This window comes from Centrocercus urophasianus, unplaced genomic scaffold, assembly GCF_019232065.1.
Source record: "Centrocercus urophasianus isolate 14NV4802_14NV808 unplaced genomic scaffold, USGS_Curo_1.0 seq_23, whole genome shotgun sequence".
NCBI lineage: Eukaryota > Metazoa > Chordata > Aves > Galliformes > Phasianidae > Centrocercus > Centrocercus urophasianus.
In genome coordinates this window covers 18,464,647-18,483,344 of record NW_024884789.1, presented here as the reverse complement: position 1 = coordinate 18,483,344, position 18,698 = coordinate 18,464,647, and the positions used below count along the sequence as shown (strand labels likewise).

Genomic DNA, 18,698 nt, shown 5'->3' with positions numbered 1-18,698 from the left:
ATTAGCAGAATGTGGAAGTATTTCCAATATTGTTACATGTGAAAATTAGAGCAACTGTAGTAAGCAGACAGCTGAGCACTATTAAAAGAAAAATGCCTGTCTACTACTGACCAAAGGCTGCAGACACTGGAAGGACTGCTCGTCCCATAGAGGGATGCAGAATAAGAGCTGGTACTGGAACACGTGTGCTGAACAGCAGAATATTCCCAGCTGGGATGAAGGGCTTGAGGGAAGCCTGCTGCTCAGAACCACAGAGACCTGGGGTTTTATAGCTGATGTGCAGAGTAAGAAGCACTGTTATGCCTATGGAAGGGCAGATCAGCTCTGTTATCAAGACTTTATTTTGATGCTAAACCAAACACTCTCTAATCCACAGTGAGATTAAAACTCCACATATACTGACTGACAGAAAGTACCCACAAGCCTGACAGCATCCAGCCCTGACAGAAGCTTGGAGCACCTCTCTTATGAAGAAAGGTTGAGGGAAATGGGATTATTTAGCTTGCAAAAGAGAAGGCTTCAGGGAGACCTAATTGTGGCCTTTCAGTACATGAAAGGAGGGGGAACGGCTGTTTGCAAGGGTGGATGGTGGTAGGACAAGGGGGAATGGTTTTAAACTGACACAGGGGAGGTTTGGGTTGGATATGAGGAGGAAGTTTTTCCCCCAGAGGGTGGTGAGGCACTGGAACAGGCTGCCCAAGGAGGCTGTGGATGCCCCATCCCTGCAGGCATTCAAGGCCAGGCTGGATGTGGCTCTGGGCAGCCTGGGCTGCTGGCTGGCGACCTGCACACAGCAGGGGGTTGGAACCGGATGAGCATTTGGTCCTTTGCAACCCAGGCCATTCTGTGATTCGTTTTGGAGGCACTGGAATGTATTTCTGCACATCCACATGTGCTTGGAGCAGGGAGGTGAGGTGCAGGAAACACCGAGCACAGAATCCACTGCCTTCACTCATGTGACTGCACCTTCATCTGTGCCTGTGCTTCTCTCACTTCTGCACTCCCTGCATGTGAAATAAATACACAGAAACACAGCACTAAGCCTTCACTGCATGCAAGCTAAAAGCGAACAACTTAATATTAATCCTGAGTAGATTCATCCAACAGACAAGCGGGGAGAAAAGGAAAAATAAATATTTTCATTAATGTCTGCATTAATCCTCTCTCTCTGGTGTTACTTCCAGGATGAGTGTGAAAGAAGATGATGCTCAGGATTTTCACTTTTGCATCCAGCACTGGAACTAAAGTCATTTACTCTGAGGGGAAAAAACACACATTTACAATCTCAGTCTTTCAGCTACTCTGAATTGCTCCACATGCAGCTATGGGCAGCAGCAAGGGGCAGCAGATGCTAAAAAGTAGAATCAAAAAGGGAGAAAACTGCAATGCTCACAGCCATCTAAAGTACTGCACTCCCAGGGGCACTGCTCCCCAAAACCACATCGCAGAATGAAGAGATGGCCAGAGGGAGTGGTGTGGAGCCTGAAGAACACAAAGACAGCATGAGACCATGTATGTTGGAGGAGAACATGAGAGACGTGATATAAGTGCAAAACAGAGAGCAGCATGGAGAAAACATAATAAACAGAAGTTTCCCATCTGTCTTAGAGGATGAAATACAGGGCAGCAAAAAATAAGGGCTGAACACTAAGACTGAGGTTTTTTTCCCCAATGTATGGACTTTGTTGCCCTATTGCTGGATACCAAAAGTCAAACAACTGGCATGACCTGGGGCTTGGTAGGCATCCATTGCCCAGCCTGCAAGCCACAAAATATCTCAGCACTTCAGTGCCCAGGAGGCGATCATCTCATACAGTACTGCAATAGCAACAGGCTGCAGTGGAAGCCGGGGAGCAGCCCCAAAATTAACATTTAAAGCCCACAGAGAAGGTGGGCAGCCTTGTTGCTGGCGAGATGGTTTTGTTCCATCAGACAGCCCATGTTCACTGTGAGAGTATCACTCGAGCTTGCAGAGCGATGTGACCCAAAGCCCTTCCTGACAGCCAGATATAAAAGCAATCAAAGCAGGTTTAGAAAGCAGGGAAATGTGTGAAAGGTCCTCAGACCTCAGGCTTCACCTCCCTGCAGCACGTAACCACCAGGCAGGTCGTTCTCTCCTTCCTTTGCGTGGGCAAGGCTGAAGGAGAAAAGAGGGGTGAAATGCAGGGGGAAACGGTCCAGCATGAAGTGCTACTGCAGCGAGTCCAACTGTAAAATCAGAATGGACTAACAAGGAAATGTAAAGCAGAGTGATCAGTTATTTGCATGGGATTGTGCACACAGCACGCTGTGCTTCCCAAAAGCATGCGAACACCTGTAATGCTGGGATAAACCCCAAAAGCAGATGAAAACCTGACCAGATGGAGCCAGATAAGTGGCCAGAGTGCATCTGGCAGAGCTGATCCGATGACCTTCCTTACTGAGGCACAAGTAAGCCTTACTCCCACACGGCTATTCACAGAATTAAGTGGGAAACCACCTTCTTCCAGAGCAGCTCCATGTAGGAACTCTCAGTGCCATCATCACCAACTGCTCATGAGCAGCATCCCATGACCCACTCCCGTGCCACCCATCGCTTCGGGATCTCCACAAGCACATTTTTCCCAGAAATTCACAGTTGAACAGAAGGGTGTGAAATTCCTCCCCACTCGGCTCCAACACCATCTGCTGAGCTTTGAGACAGCACGTACAAAGTGAGAATGCAGGAACCGAACCGCTTCCACACCTCACTGTGCTCCTTGCCGACGGCCCCAGCTTACTTACAAAACATCACCAGTGGATTCAACGCCCATAGAAATACGAGCTTTTGCAAATATAAGCCTGCAGCCAGCAAACCCAAGTGTATGAACTGTTCCTCTTGATTGCTGTCCTAATAGCAGGCCACCAGACACGCAGATTCAGAGGGATAAAACATGTAAATAAGCTGAAAGAGCACAGCTGAAAAACCAGAACAGAGTCCTTATTTTTCATTCTATATGGAAAACTGTCTGGGAGAGAACATAACGCTGGTTCTCTAACAACAACATTGAAAGAGGTCATCATCACGTGATCCGCTGAGCAGGCTGAAGCTTCTCCAAGGCTCTGTAAGAGCTCCTCTTTGGAGCCTTCTGGATACGTTGGTCCGGAATTTCTCCACGGATTTGTGCTGCTGCTTTTGTGGCCGTGTCCAAGGAGAAAGGACTTGGAAGGACCAGCCACAGCAAAAGCTATTGAGGAAAAAGAAACCACGGCAAAAGAAACTCCCCTCTGATCCCTGGCAATGCCACGCTTTTTAAAGGAAACTTTGATCTTTGCAGCTAAAAGGTTTTTCTCTCCTCTAAGCAAGTAAGGATCCATGAAAAGTCTTATTTACTGTCACTAATACCAGCAGGCTGCACTTCAAAGGGGAAATGGATTATGGTTCTAAATGCTGTTGCTCCTGATCAGCCCTGCAGTTTTTGCAGGCATTTAAAAATAGTTATTTCTCTGCAGATAACAGAGCAAATCAGAGAGTCAGAAGCTGTCCTAGTGAAGGGCTAGCCAAGGTATCTAGAGCTCCTGAACCCATCTTCCGAGCAAGCAAAGTAGAACTGCCCAAATACAACGTGCTCATTGAAGGGACCCCAATGCTGCCAACCTTCCAGATAGGAGAACCTCATTCCAAGAGTTCCTGAATGAGTGAGACCTGTGTCCACAGGCTGTGGATGACAGAGATGCCTCGAGTTCCTGACACCCCTCCAGACGGGTGCCAAAGCCAACCGTGCCCATGCTCCATTTAGGAGCTTGCCAAATACTTCTGTTTATTCCCAAGCTAAGTAAAAAAGGAATTTACACACACAGCTTTTTCTTAAAAAGCGCCCACAGCCAGCACGTATAAATATGCATCCACATGCCATTTAAATGCAAAAAATAAAAAATAAAAAATAAAAAAAATAAAAATAAAAAAAAACAAAATAGTGAATTCCTATTTTGGTTCGAGACACGTGAGATGAACATTGAGTCGTCATTAAATCACAATTAGAAAATCATGGAGAAATAATTGCAAGGCACTGCATGCAGCTCTCGCTGGATGATGCCTCATTTTCCAGCCAGCAGTACTGACAGCGGCCAACACGCACAGGTCGATGCCCCCGGGATTGCTGTTATTTAGTGCATGATCCAAAGGCACGGCTCTGTGCTCATGGGATCTGCAGATCCCCATCCCAAATCAGCTCCCTGCGGTTCAGTGGCAGCAGTGGGGTTTGGTGGGTTCTGATCTCAAAAGATGGAAAATCATGTTTGTGACATTCATCTAGCACAACACACCCAGCCATGGCTCCGCTTACTCCTCCAGTCTTTTTGCCCAACTCTGGCCCTACAGCCAGTGACACACAAGTCTAAGGATGATTTGCAACCTGCAGGTTGTTGCTACTGAAATCAAAGAGGAAAGGAATTATATCTCAATGGTTTTTACTATACATACCAGGCTTGGACAACGTAAAGGAAACCTTGGTTCAATCCTGCTTTACCCTTGTGTCAATAAATGCATGCGCTTTGTTTCTCCTCCCACCCATCCATACCCTCAGCAGGCTCACAGCTCTCCTTGCGAGGGCTCATCCCATATTGCCCCCCAAAAACCCTGCTATGATGCCAAGCCAGCTGTCCGGGCAGGAATCTCACACGTTCTGGGCCAGCCACTCCTGCCTCAACCATGCAGCATTTCAGATGAGCTGAAATATTTTAGGGGCTTTCTGCTTCCAGTGATGCCTTGTTCCTCATCTTGCTCACACCAGACTCAGGGAAATCCACCAGCACAGCTTTCAGACAAACCGCCGTTCACAAACACTTGCTAATATTTCATTAAACCCTTGCCTACTGTAGCCCGAAAGTTTGGGAATGTGCAAAAATTTCCCTACAACCACAGCTCTGCTCAAAGACTGGGACTCAAATCACAGAATTATAGAATGACTTGAGTTGGCAGGGACCAACCACAAGGATCACGAAGCTCCAGCTCCCCTTTTGAAGGCAGGGCCACCAACCTCCATACCTAATACCAGCCCAGGCTGCCCAGGGCCCCATCCAACCTGGCCTTGCACACCTCCAGGGATGGACGGAGCATCCACAGCCTCTCCGGGCAGCTGTTCCAGCTCCTCACTGCTCTCCTAGATCTTCCCCCTGACATCCAACCTAAATCTTTCCCCCCTCAACTTAAAACCATTTCCTCTTGTCCTTCTCTGTTACCTACATTCAAACAGTTGGTCCCAAGCATCAATATCAGCACTCAGCACAGCAGGGTGCATGGGGCAATTCACTGGGGCACAGAAATTAAACGTGTCTGTACCATTCAAAAATAACTATTACAAAATACTGCTTATTTCATCTTCATCTCTGTTTTTTAATTTGCATTTTTGTCTGTTACCTAATGTATGCAGTATCAGTATATTAGTGCAAATTGTGGTGCTGTGTTCACAAAGACTCAATCATTAGTGGACTTACATACACCGTGCTTCCCCACTGGGCTTTAAGAAAGAATCAAGGAATCAAAAAACACTAACCCAAACTGCTTCCTATGGACAGCTAAATCTAGCACAGAAATAACACAACAAGTCCTTGAGTCTATACATCACAGCAGAATAGCTTTCCAGATCATTTTCTGAGAACGTTTTCCAATTTGCCTACCTAGAGTGCTGCCACACAGATTTAATACAATTAAAATTTGCTTTTCCATCTGTTTTCACGCTGCCATTACCCCAAAGCTCTTCTCTCATCCCAAGGAGATCGTGCACAGCAAACATTCCAGGGGCTGATGGTGAGCACAGCCCCATTTTCTTCTGAAGATAACGCTTAAGCAACTCAAAGTATTCTTTCTTCTCCCCACGTATGAGTTATGTACGATGGCACGTTTCCAAATCATAAATCAGTAACTTCTGCAGCCTGTTATTCCTCCGCATGTCACGGGGAATAGAGCTGAGCACAGCATTTTGCAGCCAACCCTTTTCCAAGGAAAACAGAAATCCGACGCGAGCTCCCAGCGCCCGACACATCGCTCGTGGTCACCGCTCATCTCCAGCCATGGTAAGGATGGAATACGTGGAGGCCACGTTTGTGCCCACAAGGAGTGAGGAAACACTGCAGGGGAGACAATGAGAGCTCCATGCTGTATTAGAAAGTCCCTTTTTTGCTAGGTGCTTCTGCTCTGTTTTCCCTATGTGACACTGCTGGGATTTGAAGCAGTGCACAGAAATCCCGAGTGTCCAAGATGCTTTAAAATACTGCAGGTTGCTAAGCATGGCTACAGTCATTTCACAGGGCAAATTAACTGTGTCACCACATCCTGCATCAAATTCATGGATCCTTAGTTTTTTGGTGGTGCTTTGTTGGTTTTTCTTTGTTTTTTTAATTCACTCCCACTGCAATGAACAAAGTGCCACAACATCCACGATTCAGCCAGGACTTCATTTTCCATGAGGAGTTTAGAATGGCCTGGATTGAAATGGTCTGCAATGCTCATCCGGTTCCAAACCCCCTGCTGTGTGCAGGTCACCAACCAGCAGCCCAGGCTGCCCAGAGCCACATCCAGCCTGGCCCTGAATGTCCGCAGGGATGGGGCATCCACAGCCTCCTGGGGCAGCCTGTTCCAGTGTGTAAAAACCTATCTACCTCTAGAAATACTTGCAGAGCTCTGGATGACTGAGCAAACATTTTGCAGGACGTGTTATCTTTATGAAATTAAGTTTTCCTATGTGAGTTGGCTGGGACATGAAACTCACCAGGTACCATGCCAGAAAACAGACTCTGCTCAACACCTGAGCACAAGCCAGTTGACTGCGCTCCAAGCCTCTTTTTTCTTTTATTTCAACCTCAGTTCCCCATCAATTTTTAAAACAATAAAAGGATGTCCTCAAAATTGACATTTGGCTGCTGCAATGTAGAAAACGAGGCAGAACCTGAAGCGGCAATGCCTGCGGGATGGCAGGCTATTGGACCTGTCAAACTTTGCAAAGTATTGGCTGAAAACAGGAAGAGGAGGGTGGGGGTGAGCCAAAACAACGAGAATCAGGAGGCTGCCCATCCATCAGGACAACTGCCAGAAATCTGAATAGCAGAGGAGAGCTGCTCCAACACCAGGGGCTATGCGCACACCTTGCCTTACACTGGGGTCATGACAGCTTGAGGGATGAGACCACGCTTTGTGGAAGAGCTAATCATACCTTCATTGTGCAAGGACCTTGGGAAAGCAGAATTCATCCTCCTGCCACATAGAGCAGGAGTGGTAAGGCCTGCAGGAGCAGCCCCAGAGCCACCAGCAGCAGGGCTACAGCCCTGCGTCCCAGCTGACCCCCTCTTGTGGGACACATAGGAAGCGAAAACCACCCTGGCTCAATGCTGCAATGACAACCTTTACACCTGTGAATCATTATCCTCCTGAACACAAGCGTTTGCCTACACAAATATACCAGGATTTATGAGGTTGGGCTTCACCCAGTTAGTGTTGGTCTCTCTTGCATCTTCCTTCATCTGCTGAAGCACATTCCCATGCACCACAGATCATCACTGAGCCTTCCTCAGCTATCCAGAATGGGTGGTTTATTAAAAAAAAGAATATGTAGGAAAGGAACATTAATAATTGTCTTCATTCAAGATAGAACTCCAACACATACCTTTTTTTTTTTTGTCTTCTCCTCCTGTTTTACTACAAACAGTGTGCAGAGATGTGTTATTCTCACTCACAAGGTCGTCTTGAGAATCAGGAGCTGCGTGCTGCAGAGATTTTTGCATCTGCCTCAGCACACAGCAGCAGAGCAGCTGTGTTTTTGGGAGGCACCAGGCTGCAGGCAGACAGACCATGGCTGTTCGCAAACAGCTGGAAATAGCATTGTCTTTAGATAGAAAGGTTTTTTTGTGAAGTGCATTAGAAATCACTAGGAGTCATGGAAGACAAAAAAGAAAATATGGTTAAAACAATCCTGTGCCTGTGCTAGACCACTTTGTGGTAGGGTCTCTGGTTTCCATAACATAAGCAGTATGTCATAGCAACAATTACATCAGTGCTAAATGCCATTCCTGCACACAAATTCTACTACGACTTGTAGAAAATCCTTGGTGCCGACTTGAATTTGTCCTTCCTTCTAGCAGAAATTTCCAAATAGCTCAGCAATGCTGTCTGCTGCCTTCCTGAGAATATGAGAAGTCCATCTCTGGAAGCAGAGAACATCAGCACATCACCAACAACCCCATTTGTTTCTCAGCACAGGAAGATACCAAAACAAACTCAGGTATTTGCCACTCAAAGTAATGCAACTATTTTGCTGCCCTGAAACACAACGTGTACTACCCAGTGTCCATCTGCAGACTGGCAATGATTATTAAAAGCAGATTGGGCCAACTAGGAATGAAGGACATTCTTAATGTCCAAAATCTGCATGTGCATCACCAGCTGTCTTCTCATCAAATCAAATCATTCTCCTACTTGCAGCAGATAACCCCAAGGAGAACAAGAGAAAACGATTAGACTGTGCAAGTCAATCAAGAGTTAGCACTTGTAGGGTATTTACTTACACTTGCAGAAAACAAAATATGAAGAGAAGAGTGTATTCCCACTGGCTGAGACTGCAAACAAATATTTTCTGCCTTGATGATGTGTTCAAGCATTAAGAATTGGAATTGAGCACTTTGGAATCAGATGCCTCCAAAACTGCTCTTCTTATCCATACTGAAAACATAGATGCGAATGACTTCATGCACTTGACAGGTTTATAGCAGCAATCTAATTAGGTCATTGGTTATAAGCTGGCCCATGGAGAATTACAGCACATTCCTTTCATCAAACTGCCTCCATCAGGAGCTCTGATGGAACATTTCAGACCCAAGCAGGAGCACTGACCTGCCAAGAAGCCTCAGCCCAGCACAGAATTCCCTTTGGGATGATGACATCTCACCCAGGTGCCATCTTCCCCCACGCCCTCCCAAAAACCCCTCTACAAAGTCTATCAGCTACCTTTAGAGGAAAAAAAGAGCTATGCTGGTTCGACAGCAGTCTTCCAGTTTGCCCTTTTGTTGCGGATAACTGCAGAACCACCCTATTTCCCAGAAACACAGCCTTGTTTTTCCCCATTGACTTCTTACAGCATCTATTGAAGGGTGCATCAGAATACAAAGAACCAGTTACAAAACAGAAATAAAGCATTCAGCAGCCCAGCACCATCTCCTTGATGTGGACAGCAAAGAGAGGAGGGTCAAAGTGCAGCAAACACCCTGCAAATGTTCCATCAGGGCTACATTGCTTATTTTTGCCCATCCTTTGCGCCCACCCCTTTTCAGATCTCTTGCAGTACTTACTAACAGATAGCTAGTAAGTACTGATAGATAACAGAGAGGCCCAAACCAAAACTATCAGAGTTTCTGGGCAGGGCCAGTTTAATGTTCTGATCTCAGCTGGACTCAGGCTGCAGAGTGCAGCTCATCAAATACCAGCCCGACGGAAACTAACGATAAGGAGGATTCCATCGACCTCACCCAAAGAAGGATTTCACAGAATCAGGGCATGCAGACTGGCATAGAAAAAAAAAAAAGCACTTTGAAGGTCCAGGGCATATTTAAATTTACCTTTACATACTTATATATAGATATTTTTAATTCTTTCATAGGCATTCACTCTCAGTCCCTGTCATAGATGGGGAACCATGGGAAACAGACAGCCTTTAATGCAGCTCAATTGCATGCCGTGCATTCACAACAAGGCATGTACTTCAGCAGTTGATGTGTCCTGCTTGTTATTACACAATAAATGATGTTTGGCAAAGCCTCCTCCCACTCTGTGAAGAAACCATGCCATTCTGTAGCACGTTACCTGTTAAATTATAGCCTGTACTTCTGCCATCTCTCCTACAGCACATTAATCGGAGGCCGGAAGGCAACACCCAGTCTTAACAAACCTAAAACAAAGCTTAAAGTTCAACCCTCCTAACATGTCTCTGCTATCACAAGTCACAAGGACCAAGCTGAACCTTCCAGAATGTGTTCCACTTTCAAGAGAATCAGAAAAATAACATACGTGGTATTGAACCACATAGCAGTGAGTCCAGAGAAATGCAAGACAGAAATCGGATGCTGATGAATCCTCAGAGCATATGTTAAGGGGACAACAGTTAAGGTCTTGGTGATGCCTGAGGATATCTGTATCTCCAATTCAACAAGGGGCTTGGAAAGCAAGAGTTATTTCAGAACAGCAAGTCTCTGGATTTTATCTTATTGGCAGCAGTAACAGCAATAAGTAGCAATGACAAATAGAAAGTAAATATGAATAATTCCAGGTACATTTTTTAGCACAAAGGAATTAAGGGGACATTTGAAGAACTCTGGGTCCATCAGTCCCACAAATCCATGAGTACACTCATCGTATGATAGCAAATATTTACAGGCCCACCTGTTCCAGCTTAAAGATGTGTTGGTTGAAGTAGTGCTGTAAGCGTTCATTGGCAAAGTTAATGCAGAACTGTTCAAAACTGTTGTTTTCATAGTCCTCAAACCCAAAAATATCGAGTACTCCAATGGATAAAGTCTGCAAGAAAAGTGAGAATGCAGATTAGCATAAAAATAAAAAGCCAGTGGATTATTTCTATGCTGAGTACAATCAAAAGCAAACAAACAAAATTAAATACGCTTAATATTGGGATTTCATTTTTACTGGGACTGTTAATATTATGCCATCTGGAAGGCTTCACCTACTTCAGAGGGATGAAATGTAACTTCAGACGTCTGGACAGATGGCCTTTTTCTAAATAAAAGTCCTCTCAGAGTATTTTGGCTATTTTTATTATTTATAGAGAAATTGCCATCTTCGAAGAAATCCGAACCCAGCTCCAAGTTATTCCATTGGGCCTAATATAGCAGTCTGGGGGAAAAACAAGGGTAGGGCTGGAAAAGAAGCTAGCATCACAAAAACAAAACACTGAAACACTTGTAGAAAGCAGATACAAGCAAAGCAAACTCAGTCCAGCTGTAAGCCTCCCAATGCAACACCTGCACGGCAGGAGGTTGAACAGAAACAAAGCATCGCAGTGAAGGAAAATACAGCAGGTCAGCAGTTGAAAAGCATCAGAACCTAAATATGGACAGAAAAAACATCCCATAGTGAGAAGTGTGGCCCAGACCACGCTTGTGGTGGGATGGTGTCTCCCAACATCCAACAGGGTAAAAAGGACCTGACATAGGTACAATTCCTGCTGCAACAACCAGGCCTGCTCTGTCAGACAAGTAATTAATCATCAGCTACAAATAAAGCTCAGCCCGTGTCCATCTAGCAAGTCTCTGGCCAGGATGCATGCATGGGGCCCTCCACCAGCTCAGGCTTCCACATCTCACCAACATCCCACTTAGGTGAAGAGCTCTGTTCATACATCCCAACTACACCAAACAGCACACGAGGTAACAGCATCAGAGCTAGCCAAATGACCCAAAGCTCAGGCAAGGAGGGGAAATACCCCTCTGCTCCATCCATAGGAACATAGTGAGCTACTGGGCACCGGGTTTTAATTGCACTGGTCTAACAAGGATTTTATCAAACCACCTTCTTAAGGCTATCACAACTCTGCTACCAGAAGCACAAACCAGATTACCATAGTGTTGTCTGTGCTGCAACTGGAACATTTTCACGTTATCATGGCAGTAAAGCCTTCCTTCTGTGCTTGGCCCATAGGCAGAGGGCTATCCAAATCTGAAAGAGCTGCTGCTGCTGCAAGCTTTGTATGAGAGGGATTCTGGCAACGCTGGCGGTCATACAAGCAGAAGTACAACCCAAAAAGCACAGTGAGAGGCACACCAAGTGCTGCGAGCCTGTTTTTCCAAAAGGTCACTGGCCACTTTCTCCTCCTCTTGCCTGATGTTTGGGTTTTCCTCTCTATTCCGGCACCAGATGGCTGTACCTGCTATAAGGATGACAGCTGAGGGCCCTTGGGCAGCTTCCCAGCAGTCTGCATCACCTGGCAAGCCCTGAACAACAGCTGTTGGACAGGAGGCGGAACTGGAAGCTCCTGGAGCAAGGACAGAGCCTGGCAGAGCAATCTCCCCGGGCATCCCAATGATCTGTTCACAAAGCCATTCATTAAATCCCAGACTGAGACGTAAAAACCACTGGTTTCATGATTTTATTTTTAATACCTTCATTAGCAATCGGCTCACTCACTTTATCTATGGGACATACGAAGATGGTAACAGAAACACCAGAGAGTGACCTAACCCTAATCAGAAGCACCATGCTGGCATTGCAAAGCCCCTTCCTTCCAGAGGTGAATGCTTCAAACTAAGCACACAGCCTGCCACAACAGAACACGACACAGCTGAGTACAACCAACTTCCCCATTTCCAATGCTAGCAGTTACTGTGCCAAAACCACTACTGAAATACATTTTAATGGATCACAAAAAGCAGGCTCAGAGGCAAGAGGCACAGAACTCCAAAAACTCAGCACCTAACAACATCACTGCAGCTCTGTGAGACGAGCAGGGCTAATTCTGCACGGGTCATTTTTCAGCAGTTCCCCCTTCTCATCTCACTTCCATTGCGCCCAACTCTGCCTCCAGAAAGCAAAATCTTGCAATGTGCTTTTGGATTCACTGAACGAGGGAAAGAAAAAGGTCAACATGTTGGAGTCCATCAGATTCTTAAGACAAGAAACTCAGATTTTTACGGCTGTTTCTCTGCCTCCCAACCTGCTGGCCTTCAAAAAATCTCACTGTACCTCTCATAAAAGGGTCCTACTGGCTTTGCCAGCATAAAGCAGCTCAAGCCTTCTACCAGGAAAAAAAATATGTCTGTTGAGTTATGCGTAAGTGAAATTATTCTGTTAAGCTGCATGCAATCCGGCCGGCTATAGGATGAAGTTTACAGCACAGTATGTACTGAAAGTAATCAAATATCAATGCTTAGAAATCTTCAACGCTTCGATTTTTAATTCAGGCTTTGAATGAATGCTACCTGGAAACAATGACAAGATGTAGGATGAACTACATTTAATGAACCCGTGTATAGCTTACGTCTTAATGTTGCTCCTCTACCCAAACCAATATTTAAAGACAAGTGTGCAGCAGTGACAAGCCAGCAAGTGTCAGCTTGCTGCAGGACCAAGCAAGTTATTAGTGCAGCATCTTTAGAAGCACAGAATGGTTGCAAAGGAGCACAGTGCTCATCCAGTCCCAAGCCCCTGCTGTGTGCAGGTCACCAACCAGCAGCCCAGGCTGCCCAGAGCCACATCCAGCCTGGTCCTGAATGCCTGCAGGGATGGGGCATCACAGCCTCCTTGGGCAGCCTGTTCCAGTGCCTCACCACCCTCTGGGTGAAAAACTTCCTCCTCATATCCAACCTAAACCTCCCCTGTGTCAGTTTAAAACCATTCCCCTTGTCCTATCACTATATACCCTCACAAAGAGCAGTTCCCCCTCCTGTTTATACGCTCCCTTCAAATACCAGAAGGCCACAATGAGGTCTCCCCAGAGCCTTCTCTTTTGCAAGCTAAACAAGCCTGGCTCCCTCAACCTTTCTTCATAGAAGAGGTGCCCCAGCCCTTTAGCAATCCATTCTTTGTATTTAAAAACATACATCAACAAAGATGTTGAAGTTTGTTGAGCCTCAGATTAGGAATCAGAGAGTATTTGAGGGAAAAAGCAGCCTCACACTTTCCTAAAATGCCACAGCCATGAATCAGGCAGTTAAATGTTACGCAGGGGTCTTCAGGGCACTCAGCAAATGAGGGTCTCAAAGATTGCCTGCTCTGCAACTCCCACAGTGCCCATAAACACTGGCTGTCAGAGCTGACTTATAGCACCCCAACGTATGCTGGTGATGTCATCCCACCACTGAGGCACGTTTTGGCAATCGCAAAAGGGTTTGTTTCAGATTCTGGGGGGGAAAAAAAAACTGAAATGATATTCCAAACCAAGCCAACGCTGTGAATATAAAGAACATCATCACCAATAAATCTTAAAGGATTATTCCAATCTATATCACCACAACGTCCACGGTGACGTCTGACACAAAGTGGGAGGTGGGAATTTGCTACAGATTCTGAATCTGGGACATGAAAATGACAAACAGATGTGCACGAAGCCCAGTGAAGTGTTCAGCAGTTCTTCCTCTCTTTCAGGTCAGATAGCCAAGAATAATCTTAGTTGAATGAATGAATTAAATTATTTAGAGGCCGTGAATTCACACTGACCACGACAAACACTTAAGAACACCTCCGTTACAACAGGGTTATTCAGCAGAAAGGGAAGATGCTTCACACAAACCACGTGGGAAAAGCTTAAAAACACCCTTGAAAGAAATCTCTTTCCTTCAAACATCATCTGCACTGCATCATCATTTTAAGCAGCAAGACGGACTTCTAACAATCCCTAACCTAATATAAGGAGGGGAAATTAAATAAAGGACTCTCCGAGGTTTAGTAATCGAGTTCTCACTAGGAGGAAACATCTCCAACCTCATTAATAAAGGTCAGATTTCAGACAGTTGTAGGGTATCACAAGAAGAGCCGTTATCAGAACAGAAACTAAAAGCTCAACAGAGACGACCATCAGAAATGGAGAACACACCAGCAGCAACTCACAGCAAAACCCACACACAGCAGCACTGCTGGAAGCATGAAACAACTCCTATCAAATCACTATCCCAAACTCAGCTCAGAAACAACGTGCTGTGAATCCTGTCAGTGAGTGAGATAAGCCAAGTCCCACTGTGCTTTCCCAAAATAATTCACTGTACATTAACTATGCATGGATATCAAAGGTCTGATTTACATCTTCCAAATACTAGCTTGAAAAACAGTGGAAGAATGGCAACCAAGGAGTTGTTTGCTTTACCTAGCTTCATCTTTTGATCTTCTCCTCACTGCTGTTATCAAATAAACACACGTATTTGGATATGAAAAATCCCTCTGTTCCCATTGCCCCAAGTTCTCCTGAGGCCATAGACACTGTTAGGACCTGTGTCTTCTTCCAGCCTATCAACAAAGCAGTCCATCAGAATTCAGCCTGGCTTAAATCAAACCAATCAAACCCTGCCGCAAACGCAGCTCGCCCCAAGGAAGGCCCACATCTACCAGGTTTTGGCCAAGTCCTGCCCAAGTAGCTCTGCAACGCCATTTGCACAGCAAGAAGGCTTTTCTGGATGCAGAGATGGTTTTTACAGCACACAGAGCAGAGTAAAGCAGGATCTCAGGTGCATACCCGATTTACAGATGTGCATTTGGAATATTTGCCTCCTCCAACCTCCTGACAACCTTCATTGTCAAAGCCCTGAGCTACAGAACCAGGCAGAATGTTAAGCAAGCCCCTGCAAAGCCCATGCAAGCTCAAATCAGGTGTTTTTATAGGACTGAAATCAGAATTTATGCTGACAATCACAATTTGCACCTTCACTTTCGACACCAACTTTAGGCACAGGTCTGCTCTCAACTTCCACTCTCAGTTATTTTACCTCTGCACAAGACTAAGTGCCACAAAAGACAGATCTCTGCCAAAAACCCATCACCTGACAACCTTCCAAACCTTCAAAAGCTGCAGGATTGTTTGACAGTTTATCTTAAAAGTCAAATTAACACTGGTGACAAGCATGGGTTGGGATAAAGCCGGTGCACTTGCTGCAGCATGAAGGGTACATCACCCACTGCCAACTCAGGAGGCAGCAGCCTTTCAGGGAATGGTGCAAGATTATATTTTTCTTCCAAAAACCAGAGATTAAATGTGTATTTTTGGGATACAGGCACATACCTGTACATATCCAAAGCAATGCTGCCATGTGAGCACTGACATCTTGCCTGCACTGACAGCTCTTTCCATGGGCTGGAGGTCTCATATACTGCAGCCAAACCCCAGGAACACATATGGGAGTAAGAAGTGCTACATCCTAATGCAGTGTTTTTCAGCCTGAGTCCTACCTGAGGTTGAGATCGAGCTCACAGGTGTCTACAGTTGTGCCCTGCTGCCACACAGAGCTCAAGCAAGTAGCAGTGTCCTAGACTGATTTAGTCTGTAAATATTACGGAGCACACACTATTTGAAAACAAATAAATAAAGCATCTATAGTGGGTTATTAAAAAATTAAGCAGCGTTTGAGATGCATCTCCTTGTGAAAAGAAGTCCGTTGTTTGTGTCTCACCAAGAACACAAGTGGCTTTTTCCCTGACAGCTCAGACAAAACTTTGATGACATACCAAAAATCAGGTAACGTGTTCTGTAAAACAGTACACCAAGTGTGTGCAGGCAGGAGGCACACCGTATGTCACCAAACTCATCTTGTCAGTAGTGTCACCAACCGCCTATTTAGAACAAGCTTTACAAAATGCCTTTATTTATAGCCTATAACCACGCTCCTCTAATCACCACAAGCATTTCTGTGCAGTTAACTATAGGAGCAGCTATGCTACAAACCACTGCGACTTCCCTCAGTCCCCCAGTGTAATTCAAATGCAATGCTTAGCAATGCAATCAGCCTCTTGGCAGCTTCAGTCTGGCTGCACGATCCAGAAAAGAAATGATAAGAAAATAAAATGCTGCTGGCCTGCACCCAGTATTTCCAAGCCCAGCGTAGCTGGCGAGCTGCAGGCACGTGCATGCGTGGCCACGTACGTACACGTATGCATGGAGAGCAGCCAGGGGTCAGCCCTGCCCTGAGCACAGCAGAGGTTCTGGGACAAGGGCTCAGAAAGGATGTCCTGGATCACCGTGTGCAGCCCCTGCTATCGCAGGAAACGTCCTGCAATCCCTGCCATCAGTTCTTTGGGAAGCCGGCGAGGCACCGCGCTGACTTCACTCTTCCCGTCGCAGTGCTTTTCCAACCCTGCTCCCTGCTCCTCTGAGCCCTGTTATCCCCATATCTCCTACCACAACACATTTCTCACTTTTTCAGAGTAACTTCACTGAACGACCTCATCAAAACATTTCCATACAGTGGGATTTCCAGCTTTTCCCTCAAATACGCGCTGCCCTACGGTCTTACATGAGGAGGAAGAAGGATTTGGCACTGCTCCTGGAGGGGTGTGGGCCCAGGATTTGTGACTGAAGCAAACCTTTTCCCCAGCCACTTGGAGGATACATTACTGGAGGTGCTTCGCTTTCCTGGCTCAGCAAACACCACTTAAAATAACAAAGTACTTGGTCTGAAATATTAACAGCAATGTTCCACGAGGAGACGTTAACTTTATGCCGAGCAATTTAATGTTTTATCCCATAGTTACCCATTTTAAATCAGAAGTGTGCAGCCAAAATAGCTGGCAAGGCATTACCTTGGTGCTTTCCTCCACATCCTTTGAGTTCAGGAGCGCGTGGTTAATTCTGAAAACTATCCAGTCAAAGAGGGCACTGTACAATGATTTAGCCATGGAGTTCCGCACAGTCACAGCCTGAAAGGAAAAAAGAAAAAGGAATTGGAAACGATTCATGCTCTGCACTGAAATGTGCTTCACCTCTTAAGCAGCCACGTCCAATGATCATATTTTGCCCTTGCTAAAGCCTCTGCCTGCTGTTCTACTTTACATCCCCCAGCCACCATGGGCTCCCAGCAGTCCCCACGCTGCTCTGCCAGGCCAGGCCACGAGCTGTGCCCCTGGACTTTGGCTTGACTCGCTGTGATGCGCTCAAGTGGATGACACATGAGATCAAGCAATAAATCCCATGACCAAAAGCAAAAGGAAAAAATTTACATGGATTTAACTTCACCGAGATCGCTGTGGAGTTTACTTCTCCTTCCAGGGGGAAGGCAAGAGGAGGGTGGATACTGTGTGGCAACCAGCAAGTTGATGGGCAAGCATGTGCTGAGGCAAGCAGTACATCTGAGATTTTTACGCATCAGCTTTGCACAGGGAGCTACACACCGGATCAGAAAGGAATGATTTATACTTCAGGGCTATCTCTGCACATGGCTCTTTGGTTTCTTGCCTTGAGTTGCTTCTGCACACACTGATAACCCAAAAAGCTTACAGTATCAGCAGCAACCATCAAGTTACTCTTGGGTTGGTTTTATAAGAAAAAACAAGGCAGCAGACTGTGTGTTCATACAGAACTATTTCAACAAAGCCTTGAACACACACCAGTGACTTTGTATACACCACAGTCAGAACCTCCTCACCAACGTTCCCACCAACAAACATGAGCTGCGTGGTCCCATGGCCCCAACCTGCAGCAAGAGCGAAGTCACGGATCATCATTTATCTCTCACCAAAAGCTCCCTCCTTCCCCCTGAATATTTTGGGACAACATCTCTGAACGCGACTGCATGCATGCAGTTAAAACCAAGAACCATTTCTATATGAAGCCAATGAAGAACGGTACTGTTCCCTCCATATGCTTACAGATCTTACAATACTTTGAAGTTTTTGCCCCCTTCTACGACAGCAAGCCCCAGGAGAGCTGCTCTCCCTGTTCTGCTCCAGACCCAGAAAACCCTGCATAACAAATTGCCCTGATCTCCCATTTCCAATAGTTATTTTAAGACACTAGGGCTGTAGCTAAAGAGCTGGCAAAAGCAATTTCACAAAGCATGAGAGGCAAAGGATGTGCATGTACACATGGATCTCATTTGCAAATGTGCTGACTCCTTATAAGTCCATTTCTTCTCTTGCAGCTGTGCCACCCTTTGGGCTCACCGCAAAGCAGAGAGCAGACCTTCACACCCTGCATGAGAACCATTACAAGACACTTACACAGACATTATCTGCTGTATAGAACTCCAGCTTTTTACTTTTTTCC

The 18,698-nt window shown here is 45.8% G+C and overlaps 1 protein-coding gene across 8 annotated transcripts in view; it reads right to left on the bottom strand.

Annotated features, from left to right (window-relative positions):
• Nucleotides 1–18,698, bottom strand: part of MYO9A (myosin IXA) — a 163,305-nt gene that overhangs the window by 54,050 nt on the left and 90,557 nt on the right. For all 8 annotated transcript variants that reach the window (XM_042824155.1, XM_042824163.1, XM_042824159.1 and 5 more), the window contains 2 exons: nt 17,237–17,353; nt 10,385–10,519 (listed from right to left, as the gene is read on the bottom strand). In XM_042824155.1, the coding sequence (XP_042680089.1) occupies nt 10,385–10,519; nt 17,237–17,353 (252 nt within the window). The remainder of the gene's footprint in view (nt 1–10,384; nt 10,520–17,236; nt 17,354–18,698) is intronic.